The sequence below is a fragment of the Cetorhinus maximus genome, chromosome 6, assembly GCF_964194155.1.
Source record: "Cetorhinus maximus chromosome 6, sCetMax3.hap1.1, whole genome shotgun sequence".
In the NCBI taxonomy this organism is placed as follows: domain Eukaryota; kingdom Metazoa; phylum Chordata; class Chondrichthyes; order Lamniformes; family Cetorhinidae; genus Cetorhinus; species Cetorhinus maximus.
In genome coordinates, this window is record NC_135884.1 from 154,814,727 (window position 1) to 154,840,749 (window position 26,023).

Here is a 26,023-nt window from a genome sequence, read left to right on the forward strand (position 1 = left end):
GCACGGCAGACAGTTCGCACAATCAGGCAGTCACCTGTCAAAAATATTCAGGAACAAATGGGGAACAAAAAAAAAGTACTTTACTCTTCAATATTTAGCAGACGCCAGAGGAGTGGCGGGGAACATCCCTGTTTCACCAAGTTGAAGGGAGGGTGGTGGTATCGTCCCTGTTTCATGGGTTCATGGGGGAGGTGGGGTGCCACTGTTTCATGGTGGGCGGGGGGAGAGCGGTAAGGTGGGGTGTTGCAGTTTCATAGTCGTAGGTGGGGGAAGGTGGGGTTCTGCTGTTTCGCGGTGGGGAAAGGTGGGGTGCCACTGCTTGGCGGTGGGGGAGGTGGTGGGGTTCCGCTGTTTCGCGGTGGGGGAAGGTGGGGTGCCGCTGTTTCGCGGCTGGGAGGTGGTGGGGTTCCGCTGTTTCGCGGTGGGGGAGGTGGTGGGGTGCCGCTGTTTCGCGGTGGGGTGCCGCTGTTTCGCGGTGGGGGAAGGTGGGGTGCCGCTGTTTCGCGGTGGGGGAGGTGGCGGGGTGCCGCTGTTTCACGGTGAGGGAAGGTGGGGTGCCGCTGTTTCGCGGCTGGGAGGTGGCGGGGTTCCGCTGTTTCGTGGTGGGGGAGGTGGTGGGGTGCAGCTGTTTCGCGGTGGGGGAGGTGGTGGGGTGCCGCTGTTTTGCGGTTTGCGGTGGGGGAGGTGGTGGGGTGCCGCTGTTTCGCGGTGGGGGAGGTGGCGGGGTTCCGCTGTTTCGCGGTGGGGGAGGTGGTGGGGTGCCGCTGTTTCGCGGTGGGGGAGGTGGTGGGGTGCCGCTGTTTCGCGGTGGGGGAGGTGATGGGGTGCCGCTGTTTCGCGGTGGGGGAAGGTGGGGTGCCGCTGTTTCGCGGTGGGGGAGGTGGCGGGGTTCCGCTGTTTCGCGGTGGGGGGAGGTGGTGGGGTTCCGCTGTTTCGCGGTGGGGGAGGTGGCGAGGTTCCGCTGTTTCGCGGTGGGGGAGGTGGCGGGGTTCCGCTGTTTCGCGGTGGGGGAGGTGGCGGGGTTACGCTGTTTCGCGGTGGGGGAGGTGGCGGGGTGCCGCTGTTTCGCGGTGGGGGAGGTGGTGGGGTGCCGCTGTTTCGCGGTGGGGGAGGTGGTGGGGTTCCGCTGTTTCGCGGTGGGGGAAGGTGGGGTGCCGCTGTTTCGCGGTGGGGGAGGTGGCGGGGTTCCGCTGTTTCGCGGTGGGGGGGAGGTGGTGGGGTTCCGCTGTTTCGCGGTGGGGGAGGTGGCGAGGTTCCGCTGTTTCGCGGTGGGGGAGGTGGCGGGGTTCCGCTGTTTCGCGGTGGGGAGGTGGCGGGGTGCCGCTGTTTCGCGGTGGGAGAGGTGGCGGGGTTCCGCTGTTTCGCGGTGGGGGAGGTGGCGGGGTGCCGCTGTTTCGCGGTGGGGGAGGTGGCGGGGTTCCGCTGTTTCGCGGTGGGGGAGGTGGCGGGGTGCCGCTGTTTCGCGGTGGGGGGAGGTGGCGGGGTGCCGCTGTTTCGCGGTGGGGGAGGTGGCGGGGTTCCGCTGTTTCGCGGTGGGGGAGGTGGCGGGGTGCCGCTGTTTCGCGGTGGGGGAGGTGGCGGGGTGCCGCTGTTTCGCGGTGGGGGAGGTGGCGGGGTTCCGCTGTTTCGCGGAGAGGTCAGGTGGAGCACCAACATTTCATGGTGAGGAGAGGTAGAATGGCGCAGCTGTTATACGGTGGGGGGGAGGTGTGGTCCCACTGTTTTACAGTGGGGCGGGAGGGAGGTGGGGTGCTGCTGTTTCAAGGAGGCAGAGCAGGGCAGGCAGTGCTGTGGGAGGTCGGGCTCCCCCACTTCCTGGGAGGGAGCCAGGGGTGCTGCGGGAGATGGGGCAGGTGGTGCTGCTGAAGTTGGGGTGCCCCCATTATACGGTGCGGGAGGCAGGGGCTGCAGTGGGAGGTGGGACACCCGTGTTTCACAGGAGGTCGGGTGCTGCCTTTTCAGGGGCGGTGCTGCATGAGGAGAAGCACCTCCAATCTCACTGGGTCCGTGGAAGGTGGGATGCTCATAAATATGTTTGGTATTAAGTCAGTGAAGAATGATGTTGAAAACGATGTTGTTTATTTTGTTGCCTCAGTAAAATGTGCAACTTTGCTCTTGGCTGAGAGTTAACCTGCAGGCTTCCCAAGGAAATTTCATTTGGAGGAAGAGTAGAATTTAGCTTCAGTGAAAAGCTGTGCATTTAAACTGCAGTATGTGGGATTGTTATTTGTTTTATGAGGTGAAGACGGTGCTCGTTTTTCTGATAATGTGCATCATATTTGAAACTTCTGTACTTGAGATGTTGGAGAAACACTGAATTCTTCAATACAGTGTCCCCTTGTGACCAGGACTCACATGAAGGGCCAAGATATATGTGCAGGAGGCTGCAAGGTCTGTTCTTAGTGTGCACAGTAGGCTGAGTGGAATATAGACACAAGTAGACTGTGAAGCCTTCAGTCATTAAGGGTAAAGAATATTATGAATAATTATATTATTATTAATTATAGAATCTCATGTCATCTGTTCTTTTAACAGATCGTACAGTCCCCAGTACAGACAGTGAAAAGGCAACCTGGTCTAGGAGCTCAAGTGAGATTGCCAGTGGTTATTACCCCATCTATCAGACCAGGTATGATCAGCAATAACCTGCACTTGGTGACTGGTAACATCACATCAACACCGTCTCGTCAAATTCAGCCCTGTTTGATGACCAATCCCCAACTCTAACCAGAGCAAAATACTACGCATGCTGGAAAACTGAAATAAAAATGGAGAATGCTGGGAATAGTCAGCAGATCTGGGAGCATCTAATTTTATTCTTCCATGGGATGTGGGTGTCATTGGCAAGACCAGAATTTGTTGCCCATCCCTAATTGTCCTTGAACTGAGTGACTTGCAACGCCATTTCAGAGAACATTTAACAGTCAACCACGTTGCTGGGGGCCTGGAGTCACATGTAGGCCAGACAAGGCAAAGACACATTTCCTTCCCGAAAAGGCATTGGTGAACCAGATGAGTTTTTAAGATGATTGAAGGTTTCATGGTCACCATCACTGAGATTAGCTTTCAATTCCTGGTTTTATTAATTTAATCTAAATTCCGATTGCTGCCACAGTGATATTTGAACCCATGTGTGCCCCCAGAGGATTAACCTCGGTATTTGGATTACTAGTCCAGTGATGTTACCATTATTGCACTGCCTCCCGCCCTCTCTGGAGAAAGAAACAGAGTTAATGGTTCAGGTCAATGACCTATCAAACCTCTCGCATTCTCTGACTTTCTCTTACTTCCTTTTTAGCTGTTTTTTCCATTTCCTTTCATCCTTTTTCTTTTTTTTTTCTTGTCTTGGAATCATAATATTTGAAATTTTTGGTGAGTGTAGGATGAAATGGGGTCGAAGAAGACTGGGTGGAGCAAGCACGCGGTTATATAAGTTAAGAGCTGGACCATGTTCCTTTAAACTTGCTCCACCATTCAGTAAGGTCATGGCTGATCTTCTCCACCAAATCTTTCCCACCTGATCCCACATCCCTTGATTTCCTTAGTGTCCAAAAATCCATTGAACCCTGTCTTGAATTTTAAAAAAAAATTAATTCATGGGATGTGGGCTTTTCTGGCTGGGCCAGCATTTATTGCCCATCCCTAGTTGCCCTTGAGAAGGTGGTGGTGAACTGCCTCCTTGAACCGCTGCAGTCCATGTAGTGTAGGTACACCCACTATGCTGTTAGGAAGGGAGTTCCAGGATTTTGACCCAGTGATAGTGAAGGAACAACAAAACATTTCCAAGCCAGGATGGTGAGTGAATTGGAGGGGGAAACTTCCAGGTGGTGGTGGTCCCATCTATCTGCTGCCCTTGTCCTTGTAGATGATAGTGGTCGTGGGTTTGGAAGGTGCTGTCTAAGGATCCTTGGTGAATTCTTGGAATGCATCTTGTAGATGGTACACTCTGCTGCTACTGTGCGTTGGTGGTGGAGGGTGTGAATGTTTGTGGTTGTGGTGCCAATCAAGTGGGCTGCTTTGTCGTGGATGGTATCCAGCTTCTTCAGTGTTGTGGGAGCTGTACTCCTCCAGGCAAGTGGGGGGCATTCCATCATACTCCTGACTTGTGCCTTGTAGATGGTGGACAGGTTTTGGGGAGTCAGGAGGTGAGTTACTCGTCGCACAATTCCTAGCCTCTGACCTGCTCTTGTAGCCACAGTATTTATATGGCAAGTCCAGTTCAGCTTCTGGTCAGTGGTAATCCCCAGGATGTTGATAGTGGGGGATTCAGTGATGGTAATGCTGTTGAACATCAAGGGGCGATGATTAGATTCTTTCTTCTTGTAGTTGGTCATTGCCTGGCACTTGTGTGGCACGAATGTTACTTGCCACTTGTCAGCCCAGGCCTGGATATTGTGCAGGTCTTGCTGCATTTGGACATGGACTGCTTCAGTATCTGAGGAGTCGCGAATGATGCTGAACATTGTGCAATCATCAGTGAACATCCCCACTTCTGACTTTATGATGGAAGGAAGGTCATTGAGGAAACAGCTGAAGATGGTTGGGCCTAGGACACTACCCTGAGGAACTCCTGCAGTAATGTCCTGGAGCTGAGATGACTGACCTCCAACGACCACAACCATCTTCCTTTGTGCTATGTGTGACTCCAACCAGCTGAGAGTTTTGCCCCTGATTCCCATTGACTCCAGTTTTGCTAGGGCTCCTTGATGCCATACTCGGTCAAATGCTGCCTTGATTGTCAAGGGCAGTGACTCACCTCACCTCGGGGGTTCAGCCCATGCTTGAGCCAAGGCTGTAATGAGGCCAGGAGCTGAGTGGCCCTGGCGGAATCCAAACTGGGCGTCAGTGAGCAGATTATTGCTAAACAAGTGTTGCTTGATAGCACTGTTGATGACCCCTTCCATTACTTTACTGATGATCGACAGTAGACTGATGGGTAATTGACCGGGTTGGATTTGTGCTCCTTTTTGTGTACAGGACATACCTGGGCAATTTTCCACATTGCCGGGCAGATGCCAGTGTTGCCGCACCCCTAGCCAAGCTGTTCCAGTTACAAGTTCTGAAGCATAGGCCTTCAGTACTATTGCTGGAATATTGTCAGGGCCCATAGCCTTTGCAGTATCCAGTGCCGTCAGCCGTTTCTTAATCTCACGTTGAGTGAATCGAATTGGCTGAAGACTGGCATCTGTGATGCTGGGGACCTCTGGAGGAGGCCGAGATGGATCATCCACTCAGCACTTCTGGCTGAGGATTGTTTCAAATGCTTCAGCCTTATCTTTTGCACTTATGTGCTGGGCTCCTCCGTCATTGAGGATGGGGATATTTGTGGAGCCTCCTCCTCCAGTGAGTTGTTTAATTGCCCACCACCATTCACGATATGCACAGCAGCCCCACCCCGGGGTGGGGAGGTGTACCTTGGAAACAGTCCATGGCACCATTCGTTGGGGTGTTAAAGAAATGCATCACCAAGGGCAGTATACAGATTTTATCTCTATCTTGATCTACTTGGCAAATTCCTCATCTGAGCTGGGACAGTTAACCCATAGGAGAATTTGTAGAATGTATGATCTGATGGCATTCCCAATTTATTTGTGTCACTCTTCTCTCGGTATTTGCTTTGCATTTCAGTTTTCTTTCTTGGAGGTTCTAACTCATGTAGTACTGTGGTCATGTGTGTCTTGTCCAGCAACAACTTGTATTTATGTTGCACCTTTAAAGTAGTAAAATGTCCAAAGATGCTTCATAGGAGCATTATAAACAAAATTGGCCATTGAAGATATTAGGTTAGATGACAAAAAGCTTGGGCCAAAAGGTAGTTTTTCAGGATCATCTTAAGTGCTTTTAGAGAGAATTCCAGAGCTTCGGCCCGTTGTATATTTAGGCCACCAGTGGTGACTTATTAACTTGAAGTACAGCCAGCCTTTCTTATATCTCCTCTTGATCACTTCCTCCTTCAGTCTGATTTTGACAGTCTTGGTAAAGATAATTTAAAGTACTCATTTCATTCAGAGGTGTGTGTGAGAGGAAGACCCTGGGACAGACAGTCAGAAGCACCTGGAGCAGAGAGCGAGAGGAGGACCTTGGGACAGGCAGTCAGCATCACCTAGAGGAGAGAGTGAGAGGAGGACCCTGGGCCAGGCAGTCAGCAGCACCTAGAGGAGAGAGCGAGAGGAGGACCCCAGGCCAGGCAGTCAGCAGCACCTAACACTTAACATCGCAAGAGAAACGTAAGCTCGTAGGTTGGTGAGAAACTGCTGTTAGGGAGTGTCGTCAAGTAGTTGAGAATTAGAAAAACACTTTCTTTTTAAAAGAAGGGGCTACGTACTTTTAACTAAGAAGCACAAGCAATGGGGAAATAACAATCAAGGCCAGGTAAAATAAAGTTGCTTAAGTAAACCAAAGTAAAATAAAGTTAATGCAAAAGAAGCAAATTGAAGGCATGGCAGGACATCTCGGTCGTGTGGAATGCGTGTCGCGTAATATGTAGGAAGTTGTGGACGCTACCAGTGTCCTAGATGACTACATGTGCAGGGAGTGTCACCATCTGCAGAACCTTGAGCTCCAGGTTTCCCCCAGTTTTAGATCCAACCTGCCACCTTCCCCTTGGAAGTAACTAAAAGAATTAATACTGTAGAAAGCTTAGAGGAGTATAGAAAGTACAGGGGTGAAGCACAAATGGAAATTAGGAAAGCAAGGAGAAGATATGAAAAAATATTAGCAGGTGAAATCAAAGAAAATCCTAAAATGTTTTACCAGTACATTAAGAGCAAGAGAAAAATTAAGGAAAAGGTAGGGCTTATCAGAGATGTACTTGGTAACTTGTGCATTGATGCAGAAGATGTGGGTAGAGTTCTGAGAGACAGGATAAACTGTCACTTAGAAAGACACAGATTGAGCAGGGATAGCCAGCATGGTTTTGTTATGTCTTACTAACTTAATGGAAGTTATTGAGGAAGTAGGGAGGAGGGCAGTGCAGTGGATGTTGTCTACATGGATTTCAGTAAGGCATTTGACAAGGTCCCACATGGCAGACTGGTCAGAAAAGTGAGATCTCATGCGATACAGGGAAGGTGGCAGGTTGGATCTAAAAGTGGCTCAGTGACAGGAAACACTTTGGGTAGGGGAGGCGATGGCGTAGTGGCATTGTCGCTGGACTAGTAATCCAGAGACCCAAGGGTAATGCTCTGGGGACCTGGGTTTAAATCCCGCCACGGCAGATGGCGATTTGAATTCAATAAAAAATCTGGAATTAAAAATCTAAAGGTGACCATGAAATCATTGTCAATTGTTGTAAAAATCCACCTGGTTCACTGATGTCCTTTAGGGAAGGAAATCTGCTGTCGTTACCTGGTCTGGCCTACATGTGACTCCAATCCCACAGCAATGTGGTTGACTCTTAAATGCCCTCTGAACAATTAGGAATGGGCAATAAATGCTGGCCTAGCCAGCGACGCACACATCCTATGAATGAATTTAAAAAAATGCTCGATGGATGTTTTTTGTGAATGGAAAGTGGTTTCCAGTGGTGTTCCACAGGGCTCAGTGTTTGGGCCTTGCTGTTTGTGGTATATATTAATGATTTAGACTTAAATGTGGGAGGCATGATTGGAAAATTTGCGATGACACAAAAATTGGCCTTGTAGTTGATAGTGAAGAGGATAGCTGTTTATTCCAGAATGATATCCGTTGAGTGGGAGGAGAAGTGGCAAATGGAATTCAATCTGGAAAAGTGTGAGGCAATGCATTTGGTGAGGGTAAACAAAGCAAGTGAGTGTGGAAGTGCGAGACCTTGGAGTGCATGTCCACAGGCTCTTGAAGGTGACAGGATAGGCGGACAAAGGTGGTCAAGAAAGCATATGGGATGCTTTCCTTTATAAGACCATAAGACATAGGAGCAGAAATTAGGCCATCGAGTCTGCTCTGCCATTCAATCATAGCTGATAAGTTTCTCAACCCCATTCTCCCGCCTTCTCTCTGTAACCTTTGATCTCCTTACCAACCAAGAACCTATCTATCACGGTCTTAAATACACTCAATGACCTGGCCTCCACAGCCTTCTGTGGCAATGAATTCCATAGATTCTCCACTCTCTGGCTAAAGAAGTTTCTCCTCATCTCTATTCTAAAAGGTCTTCCCTTTACTCTGAGGCTGTGCCCTCGGGTCCTAGTCTCTCCTACTAATGGAAACATCTTCCCCACGTCCACTCTATCCAGACCTTTCAGTATTCTGTAAGTTTCAATCAGATCCCCCCTCATCCTTCTAAACTCCATCGAGTATAGACCCAGAGTCCTCAAACGTTCCTCATATGTTAAGCCTTTCATTCCTGGGATCGTTCTCGTGAACCTCCTCTGGACCCTCTCCAGGGCCAGCACATCCTTCCTGAGATACGGGGCCCAAAATTGCTCACAATATTCTAAATGTGGTCTGACCAGAGCCTTTTAAAGCCTCAGCAGTACATCCCTGCTTTTATATTCTAGTTCTCTCAAAATAAATGCCAACATTGCATTTGCCTTCCTAACTACAGACTCAACCTGCAAGTTAACCTTAAGAGAATCCTGGACTAGGATTCCCAAGTCCCTTTGCACTCCAGATTTCTGAATTCTCTCCCCATTTAGAAAATAGTCTATGCCTCTATTCTTCCTACCAAAGTGCATAACCTTACACTTGCCCACGTCGTATTCCATCTGCCACTTCTTTGCCCATTCTCCTAACCTGTCCAAATCCTTCTGCAGTCTCCCCGCCTCCTCAATACTACCTGTCCCTCCACCTATCTTTGTATCATCTGCAAACTTAGCCAGGAAGCCCTCAGTTCCTTCATCTAGATCATTAATGTATAAAGTGAAAAGTTGTGGTCCCAACACTGACCCCTGCAGAACTCCACTAGTCACCGGCCGCCATCCTGAGAAGGACCCCCTTATCCCCACTCTCTGCCTCCTGCCAGACAGCCAATCTTCTATCCATGCTAGAACCTTGCCTCTAACACCATGGGCTCTTATCTTACTGAGCAGCCTCCTGTGCGGCACCTTGTCAAAGGCCTTCTGGAAGTCCAAGTAGATAACATCCATTGGCTCTCCTTTGTCTAACCTACTCGTTACTTCCTCGAAGAATTCTAACAGATTTGTCAGGCATGACCTCCCCTTGATGAAACCATGCTGACTTTGCCCTATTTTACCATGCACTTCCAAGTATTTTGAAATCTCATCCTTAATAATGGAATCTAAAGTCAGGCTAATCGGTCTGTAATTTCCCATCTTTTGCCTCACTCCCTTCTTAAACAGGGGGGTTACATTAGCGATTTTCCAGTCCTCTGGGACCCTCCCTGACTCCAGTGATTCCTGAAAGATCACCACTAATGCCTCCACTATCTCTTCAGCTATCTCCTTCAGAACTTTGGGGTGTAATCCATGTGGTCCAGGTGAATTATCCACCTTCAGACCTTTCAGTTTTCCTAGCACCTTCTCGTTGGTAATGGCCACCATACTCACCTCTGCCCCCCGACTCTCTTGAACTTTGGGGATGTTACTCGTGTCTTCCACTGTGAAGACTGACGTAAAGTACCTATTCAGTTCCTCTGCCATTTCTTTGTTCCCCTCTACTACTTCTCCAGCATCATTTTCCAGCGGCCCAATGTCCATTTTTGCCTCTCTCTTACCCTTTATATATCTGAAAAAATCTCTTGCAATCTTCTTTTATATTACTGGCTAGTTTACCCTCATATTTAATCTTCTCCCTCCTTATTTCTTTTTTAGTTGTCCTCTGTTTGTCTTTGTAGGCTTCCCAAACCCCTGGTTTCCCACTGCTCTTCGCCACATTGTACGCTTTCTCTTTAGCTTTTATGCCATCCCTGACTTCCCTTGTCAGCCATGTTTGCCTCATCCTCCCTTTAGTGTGCTTCTTCTTCCTAGGGATGAATTTTTGCTGTGTCTCCCAAATTACTCCCAGAAACTCCTGCCATTGCTGTTCCACTATCTTTCCTGCTAGGCTCATCTCCCAGTCAATTCTGGCCAGCTCCTCCCTCATGCATCTGTAGTTGCCTTTATTCAACTGTAATACCGTTTCAGCTTTTTAGGTGAGTAGCTTTAGAGGTGAGTATGGTGGCCATTACCAAGGAGAAGGTGCTAGGAAAACTGAAAGGTCTGAAGGTGGATAATTCACCTGGACCACATCGATTCCAGCTTTTTCCTCTCAAATTGCAGGGTAAATTCTATCATATTATGGTCACTTCCTCCTAAGGGTTCCTTCATCTTAAGCTCCCTTATCAAATCTGCCTCATTACACATCACTAAATCTAGAATTGCCTGTTCCCTAGTGGGCTCCACCACAAGCTTCTCCAAAAAGCCATCTCATAGACATTCCACAAATTCCTTTTCTAGGGATCCACTACCAACCTGATTTTCCCAGTCTACCTGCATATTGAAATCCCCCATGATCACTGTAACCTTGCCTTTCTTACACGCCTTTTCTACCTCCTGGTATATCTTGTGCCCACATCCTGACTACTGTTTGGAGGCCTGTACATAACTCCCATTATGGTTTTTTTACCTTTACGGTTCCTCAATTCTACCCACACAGATTTTGACCCTACGTCATTTCTTGCTATCGATTTAATCTCATTTCTTACTAATAAAGCAACCCCACCCCTTCTGCCAACCTGCCTATCTTTTCGATAGGATGTATATCCTTGGATATTTAGCTCCCAGTCCTGATCCCCTTGCAGCCATGTCTCCGTGATGCCCACCACATCATACCTGCCAATTTCAATCTGCGCCACGAGCTCATTTACGTTATTTCATATACTGCGTGCATTCAGATACAACACCTTCAGTCCTGTATTTCCCGTCCCCTTTCTCATTGTCATCCCTTTATCTGATGTGCTTGAAGTTAGACTCCTAGCCCTTTTCAAACAGTCTGTCCTATTTTGTGTTCTGGGGACTTTAATAGCCTCCCCTGGGCTCTCCTTTCTTTTCAGTTTTTTCATAATTTTCCATGAAGTTGAATCCACCCCCCCACACGCTAACCTGCTGTTTTGTTTCCCATTAGTCTTACTTCTTGGAGTTTTACCCTTCCCTCCCCCCCCCACTTTTTAGTTTAAAGTCCTGTTGACCACCCTATTTACCCTTTTCGCTAGAACATTGGTCCCAGATCGGTTCAGGTGGAGACCGTCCCAACGGTACAGATCCCTCCTGTTCCAATACTGATGCCAGTGCCCCACAAAATGGAACCCCTCTTTCCCGCACCTTTATTGGGCGAGGTATTGAATACAAAAGCAATGATCTAATGATGGAACTGTATAAAATGCTAGTTAGGCCGCAGCTGGAATTTTGTGCATTGTTCTGGTCACCGCATTATAGGAAGGACATAATTGCTCTGCAGAGAGCGCATAGGAGATTTTACAAAAATGTTGCCAGGGCTTGAAATTTGCAGCTATGAGGGGAGATTGGATGGGCTAGGGTTGTTTTCCTTGGAACTGAGGCTAAGGGGTGACTTAATTGATATGTACAAAATTATGAGGGACCTAGATAGTGTAGACAGGAAATACTTGTTTCTGCTAGCTGAGAAGTCAATTATCAGGGGGCATTGATTTAAGGTGATTAGTAGAAGGATTAGAGGGGACATGAGGAAAAACTTTTTCACTCAGAGGGTGGCGGGCGTCTGGAATTCACTGCCTGAGTTGGTGCTTGAGGCTGAAATGCTCAACTCATTGATAAGGTACCTGGATCTGCACCTGAAATACTGTAACCTGCAAGGCTGCGGACCAGGGGCTGGAAAGTGGGATTAAAATGAGCGGCAAGTTTCTTTTTTTGGCTGGCGCAGACACGATGGGTTGAAGGCCTCTTTCTGCACCGTAACTTTTCTATGGTTTCATTCTTCAGTCATGCCCTCTGACCCCATGTGTAAGTCCATCTTTTTGATCCCTACTTGGCTCCACCCTTCCTCTAACAATCCTTTTGCTATTTATACAAGGTATTCCCCTTTATTAGTTGCCAGTCTCTCTCATTACTTCTCATTTCTTTCTTCACTGTCTTTTTGAACTTTCTATAGTCAGCCTAGTTCTCACAATTAACTTAATAGGTTTCATATACCCCTTTTCCTGCTTCATCTTGCTCTCTATCTCTTGCATCATCATGGGTGCTCTGGATACGTTTGCCCTACACCCTTGTTTGAATGTACCTTAACTGTACCTGAATGCTCTCCCCTTCAAATGCACTTCATTGTGCTGTTTAAGTTTTGCCTGCTAATTTTTGCTTCCAATTAACCTGGGCCAGATCCATTTTCACCCCATTGAAATTGGCCATTCTCCAATTAAATTTTTTTTCAAATTCTAGGTTGTCCTTTGTCGTTTTCCATAGCTAAACTAAATCGCACAACACTGTGACCACTGTCTCCCAAATGTTCCCCTGCTTGACCTGCTTGGCCTACCTCATTCGCCAGATCCAGCAATGATGGACTTGGAAATGGCTGTCCTTAGTGATGGTGCAGACATATGGTTGGAAGCTGATATCAAGGTCAAATATGACACCAAGATTGCCAACAATCTGGTTCAGGCTCAGAATGTTTCCAGAAGGTGGAATGGAGTCAGTGGCTTGGGAATGGAGTTTGTGGTTGGGCCCATAAACTATGGCTTTGATCTTGTCAATATTTAATTGGAGGAAATGTCTACTCATGCAATAATGGACGTCAAATAAGCAGCCTGGTAATTTAGAGTGTGTTGGAGTTGAGAGAAGTGGTGTTGAGGTAGAACTGGGTGTCATTGGCATACATGTGGAAATGACTGTCGTGTTTTTGAACGTTGCTGTCAAGGGTCAGTATGTAGATGAGAATTAGAAGGGAGCTGAAGATGCATCCTTGGGGGACATAAGAAATAATGGTGTGGGGAGAAGACAAGAAGCTATTGTTGGTGACCTGTAGTGTCATTCTTCATGTCTGTTCTTGGGCAGTGAGTTTTGACACCAGACTGGTGGGGGGATCACTGTTGAGCTTGATCATGAGCTGATCACTTATCCACAAGTGAACTTTACAACACAAGTAATACATAGTGTTCCAAGAACAGAAACCCTGTCTGATTGTCCTTCTATAGCCCAGGGGTGTTGAACGCAACTGCAATATCTCTTCTGCCCGAGTGGAGATCAATGCAGGTTGGTGACGCAGCCTGGGAGCTGATTCATATTGGTCGTTTGTCGAACAGGTGATTTATTTTCTAATGCACAGAAAAGGTTTGATTGGATAGACATAGTAAAGATAGTTCCGCTTGCAGGGGAGACCCAAGTAGAGGTCATAAATATAAGATAGTCACTCCTTAATTGAATAAAGAATTCAAGAGAAACCTCTTTACCCAGAGAGTAGTGAGAATGTGGAACTTGCTACCATGGCAATAAATGAATTTAAGGGGATGCTAGATAAACATGAGCAAGAAAAGAATAAAAGGATATGTTGATAGAATTAAAGGTAGTAAGTTGGGAGGAGACTCGTGGAGTGTAAGCACTGGCATGGATGTTTTAGGTTGAATGGCTTGTGTCTATGCTGCAAATGCGATGTAACCATAACTTTGAATAAGATTGCATTGGCAGATGGTGGGACTGAACCATGAGAGAAGAGAGCAGGGAAAATATGCTTAGAGTGGTTGTTCCAGTCATTCTTTGAATACAGCTGCAGTGACCTGTAAATTCAATGTATGCAGCCTCTTTAGTTAGGAAATATGCTAAGCATGTTAGAAAGGTTTGTGCCAGAACCATTAGATCCAACTGTGCACTAGATATTCATCCTTACAGCCAGGTTCCACAGTGAGACTTCAAGTGGTGCCAATTAGACAGACTTCTCAGTCAATGTAATAAAAACCTCTGGGCTGTTGGTGTTGTGCTTGCAATGTATTGTATCTATATAATATATGCTCGAGATAACTTGGGGCAGATAGAAATCACTGTACCAGGTTGTCCTCCCCCATTTGGAATCTTTAATTCCAACACTGGGCAGAGTCTTCTGAACCTCGGAAGTAACCTGGGAGCTGCACACAAGCTGGCCTGGGGCAAGAAGCTGCTGTCATCTTTACTGGAAGATTTTAAAATCCATTTTAAGGCCTGCAGTGAAACTGTAAAACTGCTGTCAGATAATCCTTACCACACTGGAATGGAGTGTTGATTCCTGACTTCAGAACATCAGCATCATTTCTTAAGAACTAGCTGTTTATGCTGGTTTGCAGTACTTATGAAGCCTGAGTCTGAGGGTCTGAGGGCTTACATCCTTGTGGTCCCCGACCGCTTGTGTACCGCAGGAAGGAAAAGTTAGAGAGTGAGACACAGATGTTCCTCACCATGTTTGGCCAGCCAACTTTGGAGAAGCAGAGGTGGGAGATGTGGAGAGCACGAGAAAAGCCAAAATGAAAAGAATGTGGTAAGGAGCTATCTCAAAGAAATGAGAGACATTTTGTGAATGACAATGTTGGAGCCTGTGTTCCTGGTTTTAATGCAGTTTCATCAGTTGGTGATGCTTTCATCTCACAATCAGAGGGTTGTGGGTTCAAACCCCAAATCAGCACCTAATCTAAGTGGACCCTCCAGTGCTATTCTGCAGAAGTGCTGCATTGTTGGGGTACTTGCCCCATCTGTCTGACCCTGAGTTTTAGACTGTTGTTAAAGGTACCAAGGCACTATTCAAAGAAGGGAAGCGTTGTCTTCTAGTATTCAGGTCAATGACCGCCCACTTTCTCCTAACCCCACCAGCCTACACATTCCTGTTCCAACCACCCCCCACCTCGGCCACTATTCCCTGTGGCTAACATGACCTCCCTCCCTACGACAGTCAACATTCTTCTTGCCCCCACCCCAACATCTGCCCCCTTTCCTCAGCCAACATTCCATTCAAGCCCCTGCCCTGTCTCAGCAGTTACTTTTGTTCTGAGGGAAAGTGGATGTAAGATAGCTGTTCAGCTGTTGCTGTTTACCAGATCAGGATATGTGCAAACACTTTTCCCTTTCGTAATGGCCAATAGCTGATGCAATTCCAAACCACTCCATTGGCTTGAAGAACTTTGTGATGTTGGAATGATGTGATAAGGTGCTTCATCAACACAAATCTTGCTTTTTTCCTTTAGTGGGGAAGGCGTCGTTGCTGCAAGGGAGCAAAGGTCTTGGAGGATCCTTGTCCCAGGTCCCTGCCAATCAGAAAAACAAGCTGAATGACCCTGGAGGTGGCTCTTTCAGGTAAGAGAGGCTGTGATTTTTCATTTGAAATTAAGACCAAGGCTGGGAGGGAAGCCTTGTAGTTGCACACAAGGGGGCAGCATCTGGTGAGCTTGCTCAACAACTGTTCAATTATAGCAAGTTCATGCAAGGAATAGATTAACCTGAAGAGGCTTACTTGGTATTAATGTCCTCAATCGGGGAAATGTGCTTCAGGCCTTGACTGATAAATTGATAAATCTTTAAGTTTGGTAATTAATCTGTCACAAGCGGAACTTCTTGAGCTGAACTTTTTTTTAAGCTTCTGCTGTTTTTAATAGCCGTGCTTAAGTTTTGATATTTTTTTTTAACGTTGAAGATAAATGGAAGAGAAAGTGATGTTGTAAATTTTGAAATAATTGAAAAGTTTAATTTGGTGGGGAGAGGAAAACATCGTTAAACCTGCTGCAGTTGGAATGTTTCTGACAAAGAAACACAGTCTGGACATAATTTGCATTTGAACCTTTAACCTCTCCTACAGCCAAAACAGCGTCTGTGAGTTGGGCCTGAAGGCATTCAGCCAGTAACCTGTATTAATCCTCTGAATGCTGACTGGTCCTGGCCGTTCGCAGCATGTGTGCAGAATTTGTTAGTGGCTCCAAGGCAAATTGGCTGCTGCAGCAGTGGGGAAATTCGACAAAAAAAACCCAAAGCCATTAATGTTTTTGTTATTAAGTTGTCCTTAATGTTATATTGCTACAAAGGTATTGGTAATTTTTTTCCCAGTCTCTGGTTGTTACAGATTGCTCTGTTACGATGCATCAACGCAGGTTGCAATGTGTGAAGTTTTGACCCTGTGAGGACTGACAACTGGGTGGGGTAAATAAAATGCACAGAGCCTCATTTTTATTTACAAAAGGATTAAAAGCTGGGAGATGGATTAACTTTAGAGGGGTATAAATAGGGTTTGTGCCTGGGCTCATTTTCCTCCTCCCCAGCACTGTGGGTCGACTCTTTCAGCCTCATTATTGAGAACAGTTAACGTGTAATAGACAAAGCACTTGCTTTCGAAGGAGAATCTCCCACTCTGCCCCTGCTTTCCGCCCATCATCTTGTTTTGATGGAGAACCAGCATCTGATCCCAAAGACCAGGTCACTGTCTGATTTTCAGCCGAGTAAAGCTCCCTCTACACTGTCCCCATCAAACGCTCTCAGGGCAGGTACAGCACGGGGTTAGATAGAGAGTAAAGCTCCCTCTACACTGTCCCATCAAACACTCCCAGGACAGGTACAGCACGGGGTTAGATACAGAATAAAGCTCCCTCTACGCTGTCCCCATCAAACACTCCCAGGACAGGTACAGTACGGGGTTAGATACAGAGTAAAGCTCCCTCTACACTGTCCCCATCAAACACTCCCAGGACAGGTACAGCACGGGGTTAGATACAGAGTAAAGCTCCCTCTACACCATCCCCATCAAACACTCCCAGGACAGGTACAGCACGGGATTAGATACAGAATAAAGCTCCCTCTACGCTGTCTCCATCAAACACTCCCAGGACAGGTACAGCACGGGGTTAGATACAGAATAAAGCTCCCTCTACGCTGTCTCCATCAAACACTCCCAGGACAGGTACAGCATGGGGTTAGATACAGAGTAAAGCTCCCTCTACACTGTCCCCATCAAACACTCCCAGGACAGGTACAGCATGGGGTTAGATACAGAATAAAGCTCCCTCTACACTGTCCCCATCAAATACTCCCAGGACAGGTACAGCACGGGGTTAGATACAGAGTAAAGCTCCCTCTACACTGTCCCCATCAAACACTCCCAGGGCAGGTACAGCATGGGGTTAGATACAGAGTAAAGCTCCCTCTACACCCCATCAAACACTCCCAGGACAGGTACAGCACGGGGTTAGATACAGAGTAAAGCTCCCTCTACACCCCATCAAACACTCCCAGGACAGGTACAGCACGGGGTTAGATACAGAGTAAAGCTCCCTCTACACTGTCCCCATCAAATGCTCTCAGGGCAGGTACAGCACGGGGTTAGATACAGAATAAAGCTCCCTCTACGCTGTCCCCATCAAATACTCCCAGGACAAGTACAGCATGGGGTTAGATACAGAGTAAAGCTCCCTCTACACTGTCTCCATCAAACACTCCCAGGACAGGTACAGCATGGGGTTAGATACAGAGTAAAGCTCCCTCTACACTGTCCCCATCAAACACTCCCAGGGCAGGTACAGCATGGGGTTAGATACAGAGTAAAGCTCCCTCTACACTGTCTCCATCAAACACTCCCAGGACAGGTACAGCACGGGATTAGATACAGAGTAAAGCTCCCTCTACACTGTCCCCATCAAACACTCCCAGGGCAGGTACAGCATGGGGTTAGATACAGAGTAAAGCTCCCTCTACACCCCATCAAACACTCCCAGGACAGGTACAGCACGGGGTTAGATACAGAGTAAAGCTCCCTCTACACCCCATCAAACACTCCCAGGACAGGTCCAGCACGGGGTTAGATACAGAGTAAAGCTCCCTCTACACTGTCCCCATCAAACACTCCCAGGGCAGGTACAGCATGGGGTTAGATACAGAGTAAAGCTCCCTCTACACTCTCCTCATCAAACACTCCCAGGGCGGGCATATCATGTGTTGAATGCGGAGTGGCACTGGGGCTAATTTTAACGACCCTATACTTCACTGTATCGTCTTCCTTACTCATTTTTCAGCTTCTCCGTTGTATTACATTTAAGATCATAGAATGGTCTGAGCATAAAAGGCTGCTGTTCAGCACATCAAGTCTGTATTGGCTCTTTGCAGGAATAATTCAGGTGGTCCCACTTCCCCCTCCTTTCCCCTTAGCCCTACAATTTTTTTCCCTTGAAGTACTTGTCTAATTACTTTTGAAAGCTCCGATTGTATTTGTCTCACCCACTCTTTCAGGCAGCTCATTACAGATCCTAACCTCTCTCAATATAAGGATTTTCCTCATGTTTGTCATAGGTTCCTTTGCCAACCACCTTAAACCTGTGTACTCTGCTTCTAGATCCTTCTGCCAAATGGTACAGTTTCTCCCTACCTACTCTGTCTAGACTCTCATGGTTTTGATTACCTCGACCAAACCTCTCAACCTTCTCTTAAAGGAGAACAACCCCAGCTCCTTCAGCTTGTCCACATAACTGAAGTTAGTCACCTCTGGAACCATTCACTTAAATCTTTTCTGTACCTTCTCTAAAGCCTTCACACCCTTCTTAAAGTGCGGTGCCCAGAATTTGGAGCAATACTCATAAGACCATAAGACATGGGAGCAGAAATTAGGCCATTTGGTCCATCGAGTCTGCTCTGCCATTCAATCATGGCTGATAAGTTTCTCAACCCCATTCTCCCGCCTTCTCCCCGTAACCTTTGATCCCCATACCAATCAAGAATCTATCTATCTCTGTCTTAAATACACTCAATGACCTGGCCTCCACAGCCTTCTGTGGCAATGAATTCCATAGATTCACCACTCTCTGACTAAAGAAGTTTCTCCTCATCTCTATTCTAAAAGGTCTTCCCTTTACTCTGAGGCTGTGCCCTCGGGTCCTAGTCTCTCCTACTCATGGAAACATCTTCCCCACGTCCACTCTATCCAGGCCTTTCAGTACTCTGTAAGTTTCAATCAGATCCCCCCTCATCCTTCTAAACTCCATCGAGTATAGACCCAGATGTGTTAAGCCTTTCATTCCTGGGATCGTTCTCGTGAGCCTCCTCTGCCACTAGTCACCGGCCGCCATCCTGAGAAGGACTCCCTTATCCCCACTCTCTGCCTCCTGCCAGACAGCCAATCTTCTATCCATGCTAGTACCTTGCCTCTAACACCATGGGCTCATCTTACTGAGCAGCCTCCTGTGCGGCACCTTGTCAAAGGCCATAAGACATAGGAGCAGAAATTAGGCCTTCTGGAAATCCAAGTAGATAATATCCATTGGCTCTCCTTTGTCTAACCTACTCGTTACTTCCTCAAAGAATTCTAACAGATTTGTCAGGCATGACCTCCCCTTGATGAAACCATGCTGACTTTGCCCTATTTTACCATGCACTTCCAAGCATTCTGAAATCTCATCCTTAATAATGGACTCTAAAATCTTACCAACGACCGAGGTCAGGCTAATCGGCTTGTAATTTCCCATCTTTTGCCTCACTCCCTTCTTAAACAGGGGGGTTACATTAGCGATTTTCCGGTCCTCTGGGACCCTCCCTGACTCCAGTGGTTCCTGAAAGATCATTAATAATGCCTCCACTATCTCTTCAGCTATCTCCTTCAGAACTCTGGGGTGTAATCCATGTGGTCCAGGTGAATTATCCACCTTCAGACCTTTCAGTTTTCCTAGCACCTTCTCGTTGGTAATGGCCACCATACTCACCTCTGCCCCCCGACTCTCTTGAACTTTGGGGATGTCACTCGTGTCTTCCACCGTGAAGACTGACGCAAAGTACCTATTCAGTTCCTCCGCCATTTCTTTGTTCCCCACTACTACTTCTCCAGCGTCATTTTCCAATGGCCCAATGTCCACTTTTGCCTCTCTGTTACCCTTCATATATCTAAAAAAAACTCTTGCAATCTTCTTTTATATTACTGGCTAGTTTACCCTCATATTTAATCTTCTCCCTCCTTATTTCTTTTTTAGTTGTCCTCTGTTTGTCTTTGTAGGCTTCCCAAACCCCTGGTTTCCCACTGCTCTTTGCCGCATTGTATGCTTTCTCTTTGGCTTTTATGCCATCCCTGACTTCCCTTGTCAGCCATGGTTTCCTCGTCCTCCCTCGTGCTTCTTCTTCCTAGGGATGAATTTTTGCTGTGTCTCCCAAATTACTCCTAGAAACTCCTGCCATTGCTGTTCCACTATCTTTCCTGCTAGGCTCATCTCCCAGTCAATTCTGGCCAGCTCCTCCCTCATTCCTCTGTAGTTGCCTTTATTCAACTGTAATACCGTTACATCTGATTCCAGCTTTTTCCTCTTAAATTGCAGGGTAAATTCTATCATATTATGGTCACTTCCTCCTAAGGGTTCCTTCACCTTAAGCTCCCTTATCAAATCTGTCTCATTACACATCACTAAATCTAGAATTGCCTGTTCCCTAGTGGGCTCCACCACAAGCTGCTCCAAAAAGCCATCTCGTAGACATTCCACAAATTCCTTTTCTAGGGATCCACTACCAACCTGATTTTCCCAGTCTACCTGCATATTGAAATCCCCCATGATCATTGTAACCTTGCCTTTCTTACACGCCTTTTCTATCTCCTGGTGTATCTTTGTGCCTACATCCTGACTACTGTTTGGAGGCCTGTACATAACTCCCATTATGGTTTTTTTACCTTTGCGATTCCTCAACTCTACCCACACAGATTGTACATCATCGAAGACCACAGCAGTGTTTTATGAAGTTCATCTTAACTTACTTGCTTTTGTGCTCTATATAAATATATATATATATATATATATATATGGCCATGATTGTGTGCGCTTTTTTTTTTGAACCTCTTTCTCACCCTCCCTTGACACCCTCATTGATTTGTGCACATATACCCCCAAGTCTCTGTTCATGCACTCCTTTTAGAATTGTACCTTTTATTTTATTTTCCCTCTTTCTTTGATCAAAAATGTATCACTTCCCACTTGTCAGCATTAAATTTCACCTGCCACGTGTCCACCCATTCCACTAGCCTGCCTCTGTCCTCACCATTGACTCCACTTCCAAGTTTAGAGATTGTGCCCTTTATCCTGAGCACATCTAAGACATTAATATACATCATGAAAAGCATTCTCAGTATATGCCAAAGTTTTGTCAATTTACCAAGTCAATTTTGGTAAGATAACATTCCTTTGAAGTGGGTTGGGATGTTTTATATTTTTAAAGGTGCTATATAAATGCTAGTTCTTGATGTCATTACGTAATAACTCATTGTTTCGACCCATCCAATACTCCGGTCAGTGTAATAAGTACTTCATATAATATATCACGCTTTGGGACACCTTGAGGATAAAATAGGGTGCGATACAGTACTTCTTTCATTCCCTTCAGAATAGTGATATGTGGCTGAAAATACTCTGTAGATATGTCCCAGTTTTGAAAGGATAAAATTTTTTACTGCTGGGTACGTTCGCAGTCAAGTGAAGAGGTGAGGTTTGATCGATGAATTTTAATGTAGATCATGTAAGGGAACAGGAACATGAATTGAGCCATTCGAACCTCTTCCTGCATTCAATGAGACTGTGGCCAATCTGTGATTTACTCCAAATATTTTGGCCCATTTTCCTCAATGCCTTCCGATAACAAAAAATTGTTGATCTCAGATTTAAAATTAATAACTGATCTGGCATCAGTTGCTGCTTGCAGAGGAGAATTCCAAACTTCTACCATTTTTGTGTGTAAAAGTGTTTCCGACTACCATGCCTGAAAAGTCTGGTTCTAATTTTTAAACAATGCTTCGACTCCCCAACCAGCAGAAATAGTTTCTCTCTCTCTAACCTATCTATTCCCCTCATATTAGTGAAAACTTTGATCAAGTCACCTCTTGAACTTCTAAATTCCAGGGAATACAATCCTCATTATTCTAATTTTTCCTTGTAATTTAAACCGAAGAGTCCAAGTATCATTCTGGTAAACCTGCGATGCACTCCCTCCAAGGCCAGTATGCCCTTCTGTTGTGATCCTGGACCCAACCCCCAAGGTTTTGGTCAGATCTGGTTAGGGACCAATAACATTTTGTTCAAAGTAGACAAATTCCAATAAGTTGTTTAAATTTGATTTCTCTGTCACAAAACCATGTTGACTTTGCCTGATTACCTTCAATTTTTCTAAGTGCCCTGTTATAACTTCTTTAATAATAGCTTCGAACATTTTCCCTATGACAGATGATAAGCTAACTGGCCTATAGTTTGCTGCTTTCTGTCTCTCTCCCTTTTTGAATAAAGGAGTTACACTAGCTATTTTCCAATCTAATTGTACCTTCCCGAATATAGCGTATCTTTCTCTGCTCCGGTCTTTTCTTAACTCGGTCTGCTCCCTCTCCCTTTGGGACCTCTCCCTGTCCCTGCCAGGGACTCTTCTAAATATGGTGCCCTGCTCCTGGGTAACATGACCCATTTTTTTCACACCGTTGCTTTTTTGCGCAAACAGGCTGGGCCCATCTTTGCCTGAAGAACTTAAAATGCTGAATTGCGCATGTGTAGCCCGCTCCTGGACTTGTGTCTTGTAGATGGCAGACAGACTTTGGGGAGTCAGGAGGTGAATTACCACAGCATTCTCAGCCCCTGACCTCCTCTTGTAGCCACAGGATTTATATGGTTAGTCCAGTTTAGCTTCTGGTCAATGGTAACCCCCAGGATGTTGATAGTGGGAGATGCAATGATGGTAATGCCATTGTATGTCATGGGGAAGATGGTTAGATTCTGTCTTGTTGAAGATGGTCAATGCCTGGCACTTGTGTGGTGAGAATGTTACTTGCCACTTATCAGCCCAACTCTGAATATTGTCCAGGTCTTGCTGCATTTGGACATGGACTGCTTCAGTATCTGTGGAGTCAGGGGAACAGACCCTTGCAGGATACCACTCGTCACATACTGCCAATTAGAGTATTTTCCTGTTATCCCTACTCTGTCTTCTGCCTCTCAGCCAATTACCTAACCAAGTAAATTATTTGCTTTTAATTCCACGACCTTCAACTTGAGCTCTCAGTCTCTCATGAGAGACTTTATCAAATGCTGTCTGAGAATTCATACAATAACATCCATAGATGTTGCCCCGTCCATTGCTTTGACACCTCCTCAAAATATTTAATCAGATTTGTCAGGCATGACCTATCCTTTACAAAGAAGGGTGCGGAAAAAATTGGAGGCCACAGATGTTACATTCACTTGTCTGTAATTCCTTGTATTTCCTGTATCACCTTTTTTAAATCGTGGAGTGATCTGCAATTTTCCAATCTAAAGGAATGGTTCCTACATCATGAGAACTTTGGAATGTTATAGTCAGGGTATGTGCACTACCTTTCCTTTAAAACTCTGGGATGGAAGCCATCTGGTCTTGAGAAATTGAAATAAAAACAGAAAGTGCTGGAAAAACCCAGCGGGTCTGGCAGCATCTGCAAAGAGAGAAACAGAGTTAACCTTTCAAATCCAAAATGATTCTTCAGCTCTGAAGAACTCCAAAAAATATTCATTCTGTTTCTCTCTCCACGGATGCTGCCAGCCCTACTGAGTTTTTCCAGCAGATCCTGTTTCTATTTCAGATCTCCAGCATCTGCAGTATTTTGCTTTTATTATGATCCTGGAAATTTGTTGTTCTTCAGTTCCTTCGACAGCACCTTCCAATCCTGTGACCTCTACCACCTAGAGGGATGAGGGCAGAGATGTATGGGAATACCACCTCCAAATCTCTCACACCATCCTGGAAATATATCACCATTCCTTCACTGTTGCTGGGTCAAAATCCTGGAACTCCCTCCCTAACAGCACTATGTGTTTACCTACACCACATGGACTGCAGCGGTTCAAGAAGGCAGCTCACCACCACCTTCTCAAAGGCAATTAGGGATGGGCAATAAATGGTGGCCCAGCCAGTGAAGCCCGCACCCCATGAACAAATAAACAAAAAAGTGCCATGACTTTCTCCATTGCTATGAGCTTGCTTTTATTAATTTTGTCGCGTCTCAGCCCCGAATCAGTAATAGTTTCCTTGGGATGTCTGGCATTCTGACTTCTCTGTGTACTCTAAATACTGATGCGAAGTCATTATTTAGCATGCTCACCTTATTAAAAATGACATCAGAGTTATCAGTTTTCATGGGGCCCAGATTTACCCTGACCACTTTCTTTTCCTAATGTAATTGTAAAAGTTTTTTGTTGATTTTGATATTCCTTCCAAATCTCTCTTCATACCCCCTTTTATGTAACTTTTACTATCTGCTTTGTTACCCTTTGCTGCTCTTTGAATTTCTCCCCTTTGCCTTGATCTGTGCATTTTTTTGCATTTGTACGCTTTTTCTTTTAGTTTTATGTTGTTTCTTATCTGTGTAGTTGTTTATGCCTGTCCTTTTTTAGGCAAGTAGAACCTTGCCTTTTAGGGGTGTAAACTGGTTCTCTGTCACAAATTATTATTTGAATGCTGCCCACTGATCTCTGACATTTTATCCGTGAGCAGATTTTCCCAGTTACTGTGGACAGCCTCCGTCTCCACCTCCGACTGTCCTCTGTTCCCGGCCTTGGTCCCCCCGGGCACCTGACCACCCGTTTCTCCCCATCCCCACCACCCCGGACTTGAACCTCCACTCCCCACTAATTTCCAAACCTCCCCTCCACCCCCTGACCTCTGATTTCCCCTCCACCCTCTGACCTCTGATTTCCCCATCACCCCCTGACTTCTAATTTCCCCTCCGCCCCCTGACCTCTGATTTCCCCATCACCCCCTGACTTCCAATTTCCCCTCCACCCGCTGACTTCCAATTTCCCCTCCACCCTCTGACCTCTGATTTCCCCACTCCCCCTGACTTCCAATTTCCCCTCCCCACCCCCCGACCTCTGATCCCCCGACCTCTGATTTCCCCACCACCCCCTGACTTCCAATTTCCCTTCCACCCCCTGACTTCCAATTTCCCCTCCACCCCCTGACTTCCAATTTCCCCTCCACCCCCTGACTTCCAATTTCCCTTCCACCCCCTGACTTCCAATTTCCCTTCCACCCCCTGACTTCCAATTTCCCCTCCACCCCCTGACTTCCAATTTCCCTTCCACCCCCTGACTTCCAATTTCCCTTCCACCCCCTGACTTCCAATTTCCCTTCCACCCCCTGACTTCCAATTTCCCCTCCACCCCCTGACTTCCAATTTCCCTTCCACCCCCTGACTTCCAATTTCCCTTCCACCCCCTCACTTCCAATTTCCCTTCCACCCCCTGACTTCCAATTTCCCTTCCACCCCCTGACTTCCAATTTCCCTTCCACCCCCTGACTTCCAATTTCCCTTCCACCCCCTGACTTCCAATTTCCCTTCCACCCCCTGACTTCCAATTTCCCTTCCACCCCCTGACTTCCAATTTCCCTTCCACCCCCTGACTTCCAATTTCCCCTCCACCCCCTGACTTCCAATTTCCCCTCCCCACCCCCCGACCTCTGATTTCCCCACCACCCCCTGACTTCCAATTTCCCTTCCACCCCCTGACTTCCAATTTCCCCTCCACCCCCTGACTTCCAATTTCCCCTCCACTCCCTGACTTCCAATTTCCCTTCCACCCCCTGACTTCCAATTTCCCTTCCACCCCCTGACTTCCAATTTCCCTTCCACCCCCTGACTTCCAATTTCCCTTCCACCCCCTGACTTCCAATTTCCCCTCCACCCCCTGACTTCCAATTTCCCCTCCCCACCCTCCGACCTCTGATTTCCCCTCCATCCCCTGACTTCCAATTTCCCCTCCACCCCCTGACCTCTGATTTCCCCTCCACCCCCTGACCTCTGATTTCCCCTCCACCCCCTGACTTCCAATTTCCCCTCCACTCCCTGACTTCCGACACCCCTGGACCTTGAACCCCATCTCCATCCCCGGACCTTGGACCCCCCTTCACCCCCACCCCCGGACCTCGGACCTTGGACCTCCCCACGACCCCCCCACCCTGGTCAGCATAATTTTCAAGACCGTTAAGTGTGCATTATTTCTTCTAATTCCTGTGGGCCAGCACTTTCCGATGCTAGTTGGAAGTGACAGCCCAAAATAACTGCTTTGGCCACTTGCTGATCGAATTTCAACATTTGTGCAATCTCCTCCCTGCTCAACCTGACATAGTCATACTCACAGAATCATACCTTACAGATAATGCCCCAT

General features: G+C 46.8%; 1 protein-coding gene across 3 annotated transcripts in view; it reads left to right on the forward strand.

Moving 5' to 3' along the window:
• Window positions 1–26,023, forward strand: part of LOC144682252 (transcription initiation factor TFIID subunit 4) — a 325,379-nt gene that overhangs the window by 72,424 nt on the left and 226,932 nt on the right. For all 3 annotated transcript variants that reach the window (XM_078544695.1, XM_078544694.1, XM_078544697.1), the window contains 2 exons: window positions 2,536–2,629; window positions 15,089–15,197. In XM_078544695.1, coding sequence (XP_078400821.1) covers window positions 2,536–2,629; window positions 15,089–15,197 — 203 coding nt within the window. The remainder of the gene's footprint in view (window positions 1–2,535; window positions 2,630–15,088; window positions 15,198–26,023) is intronic.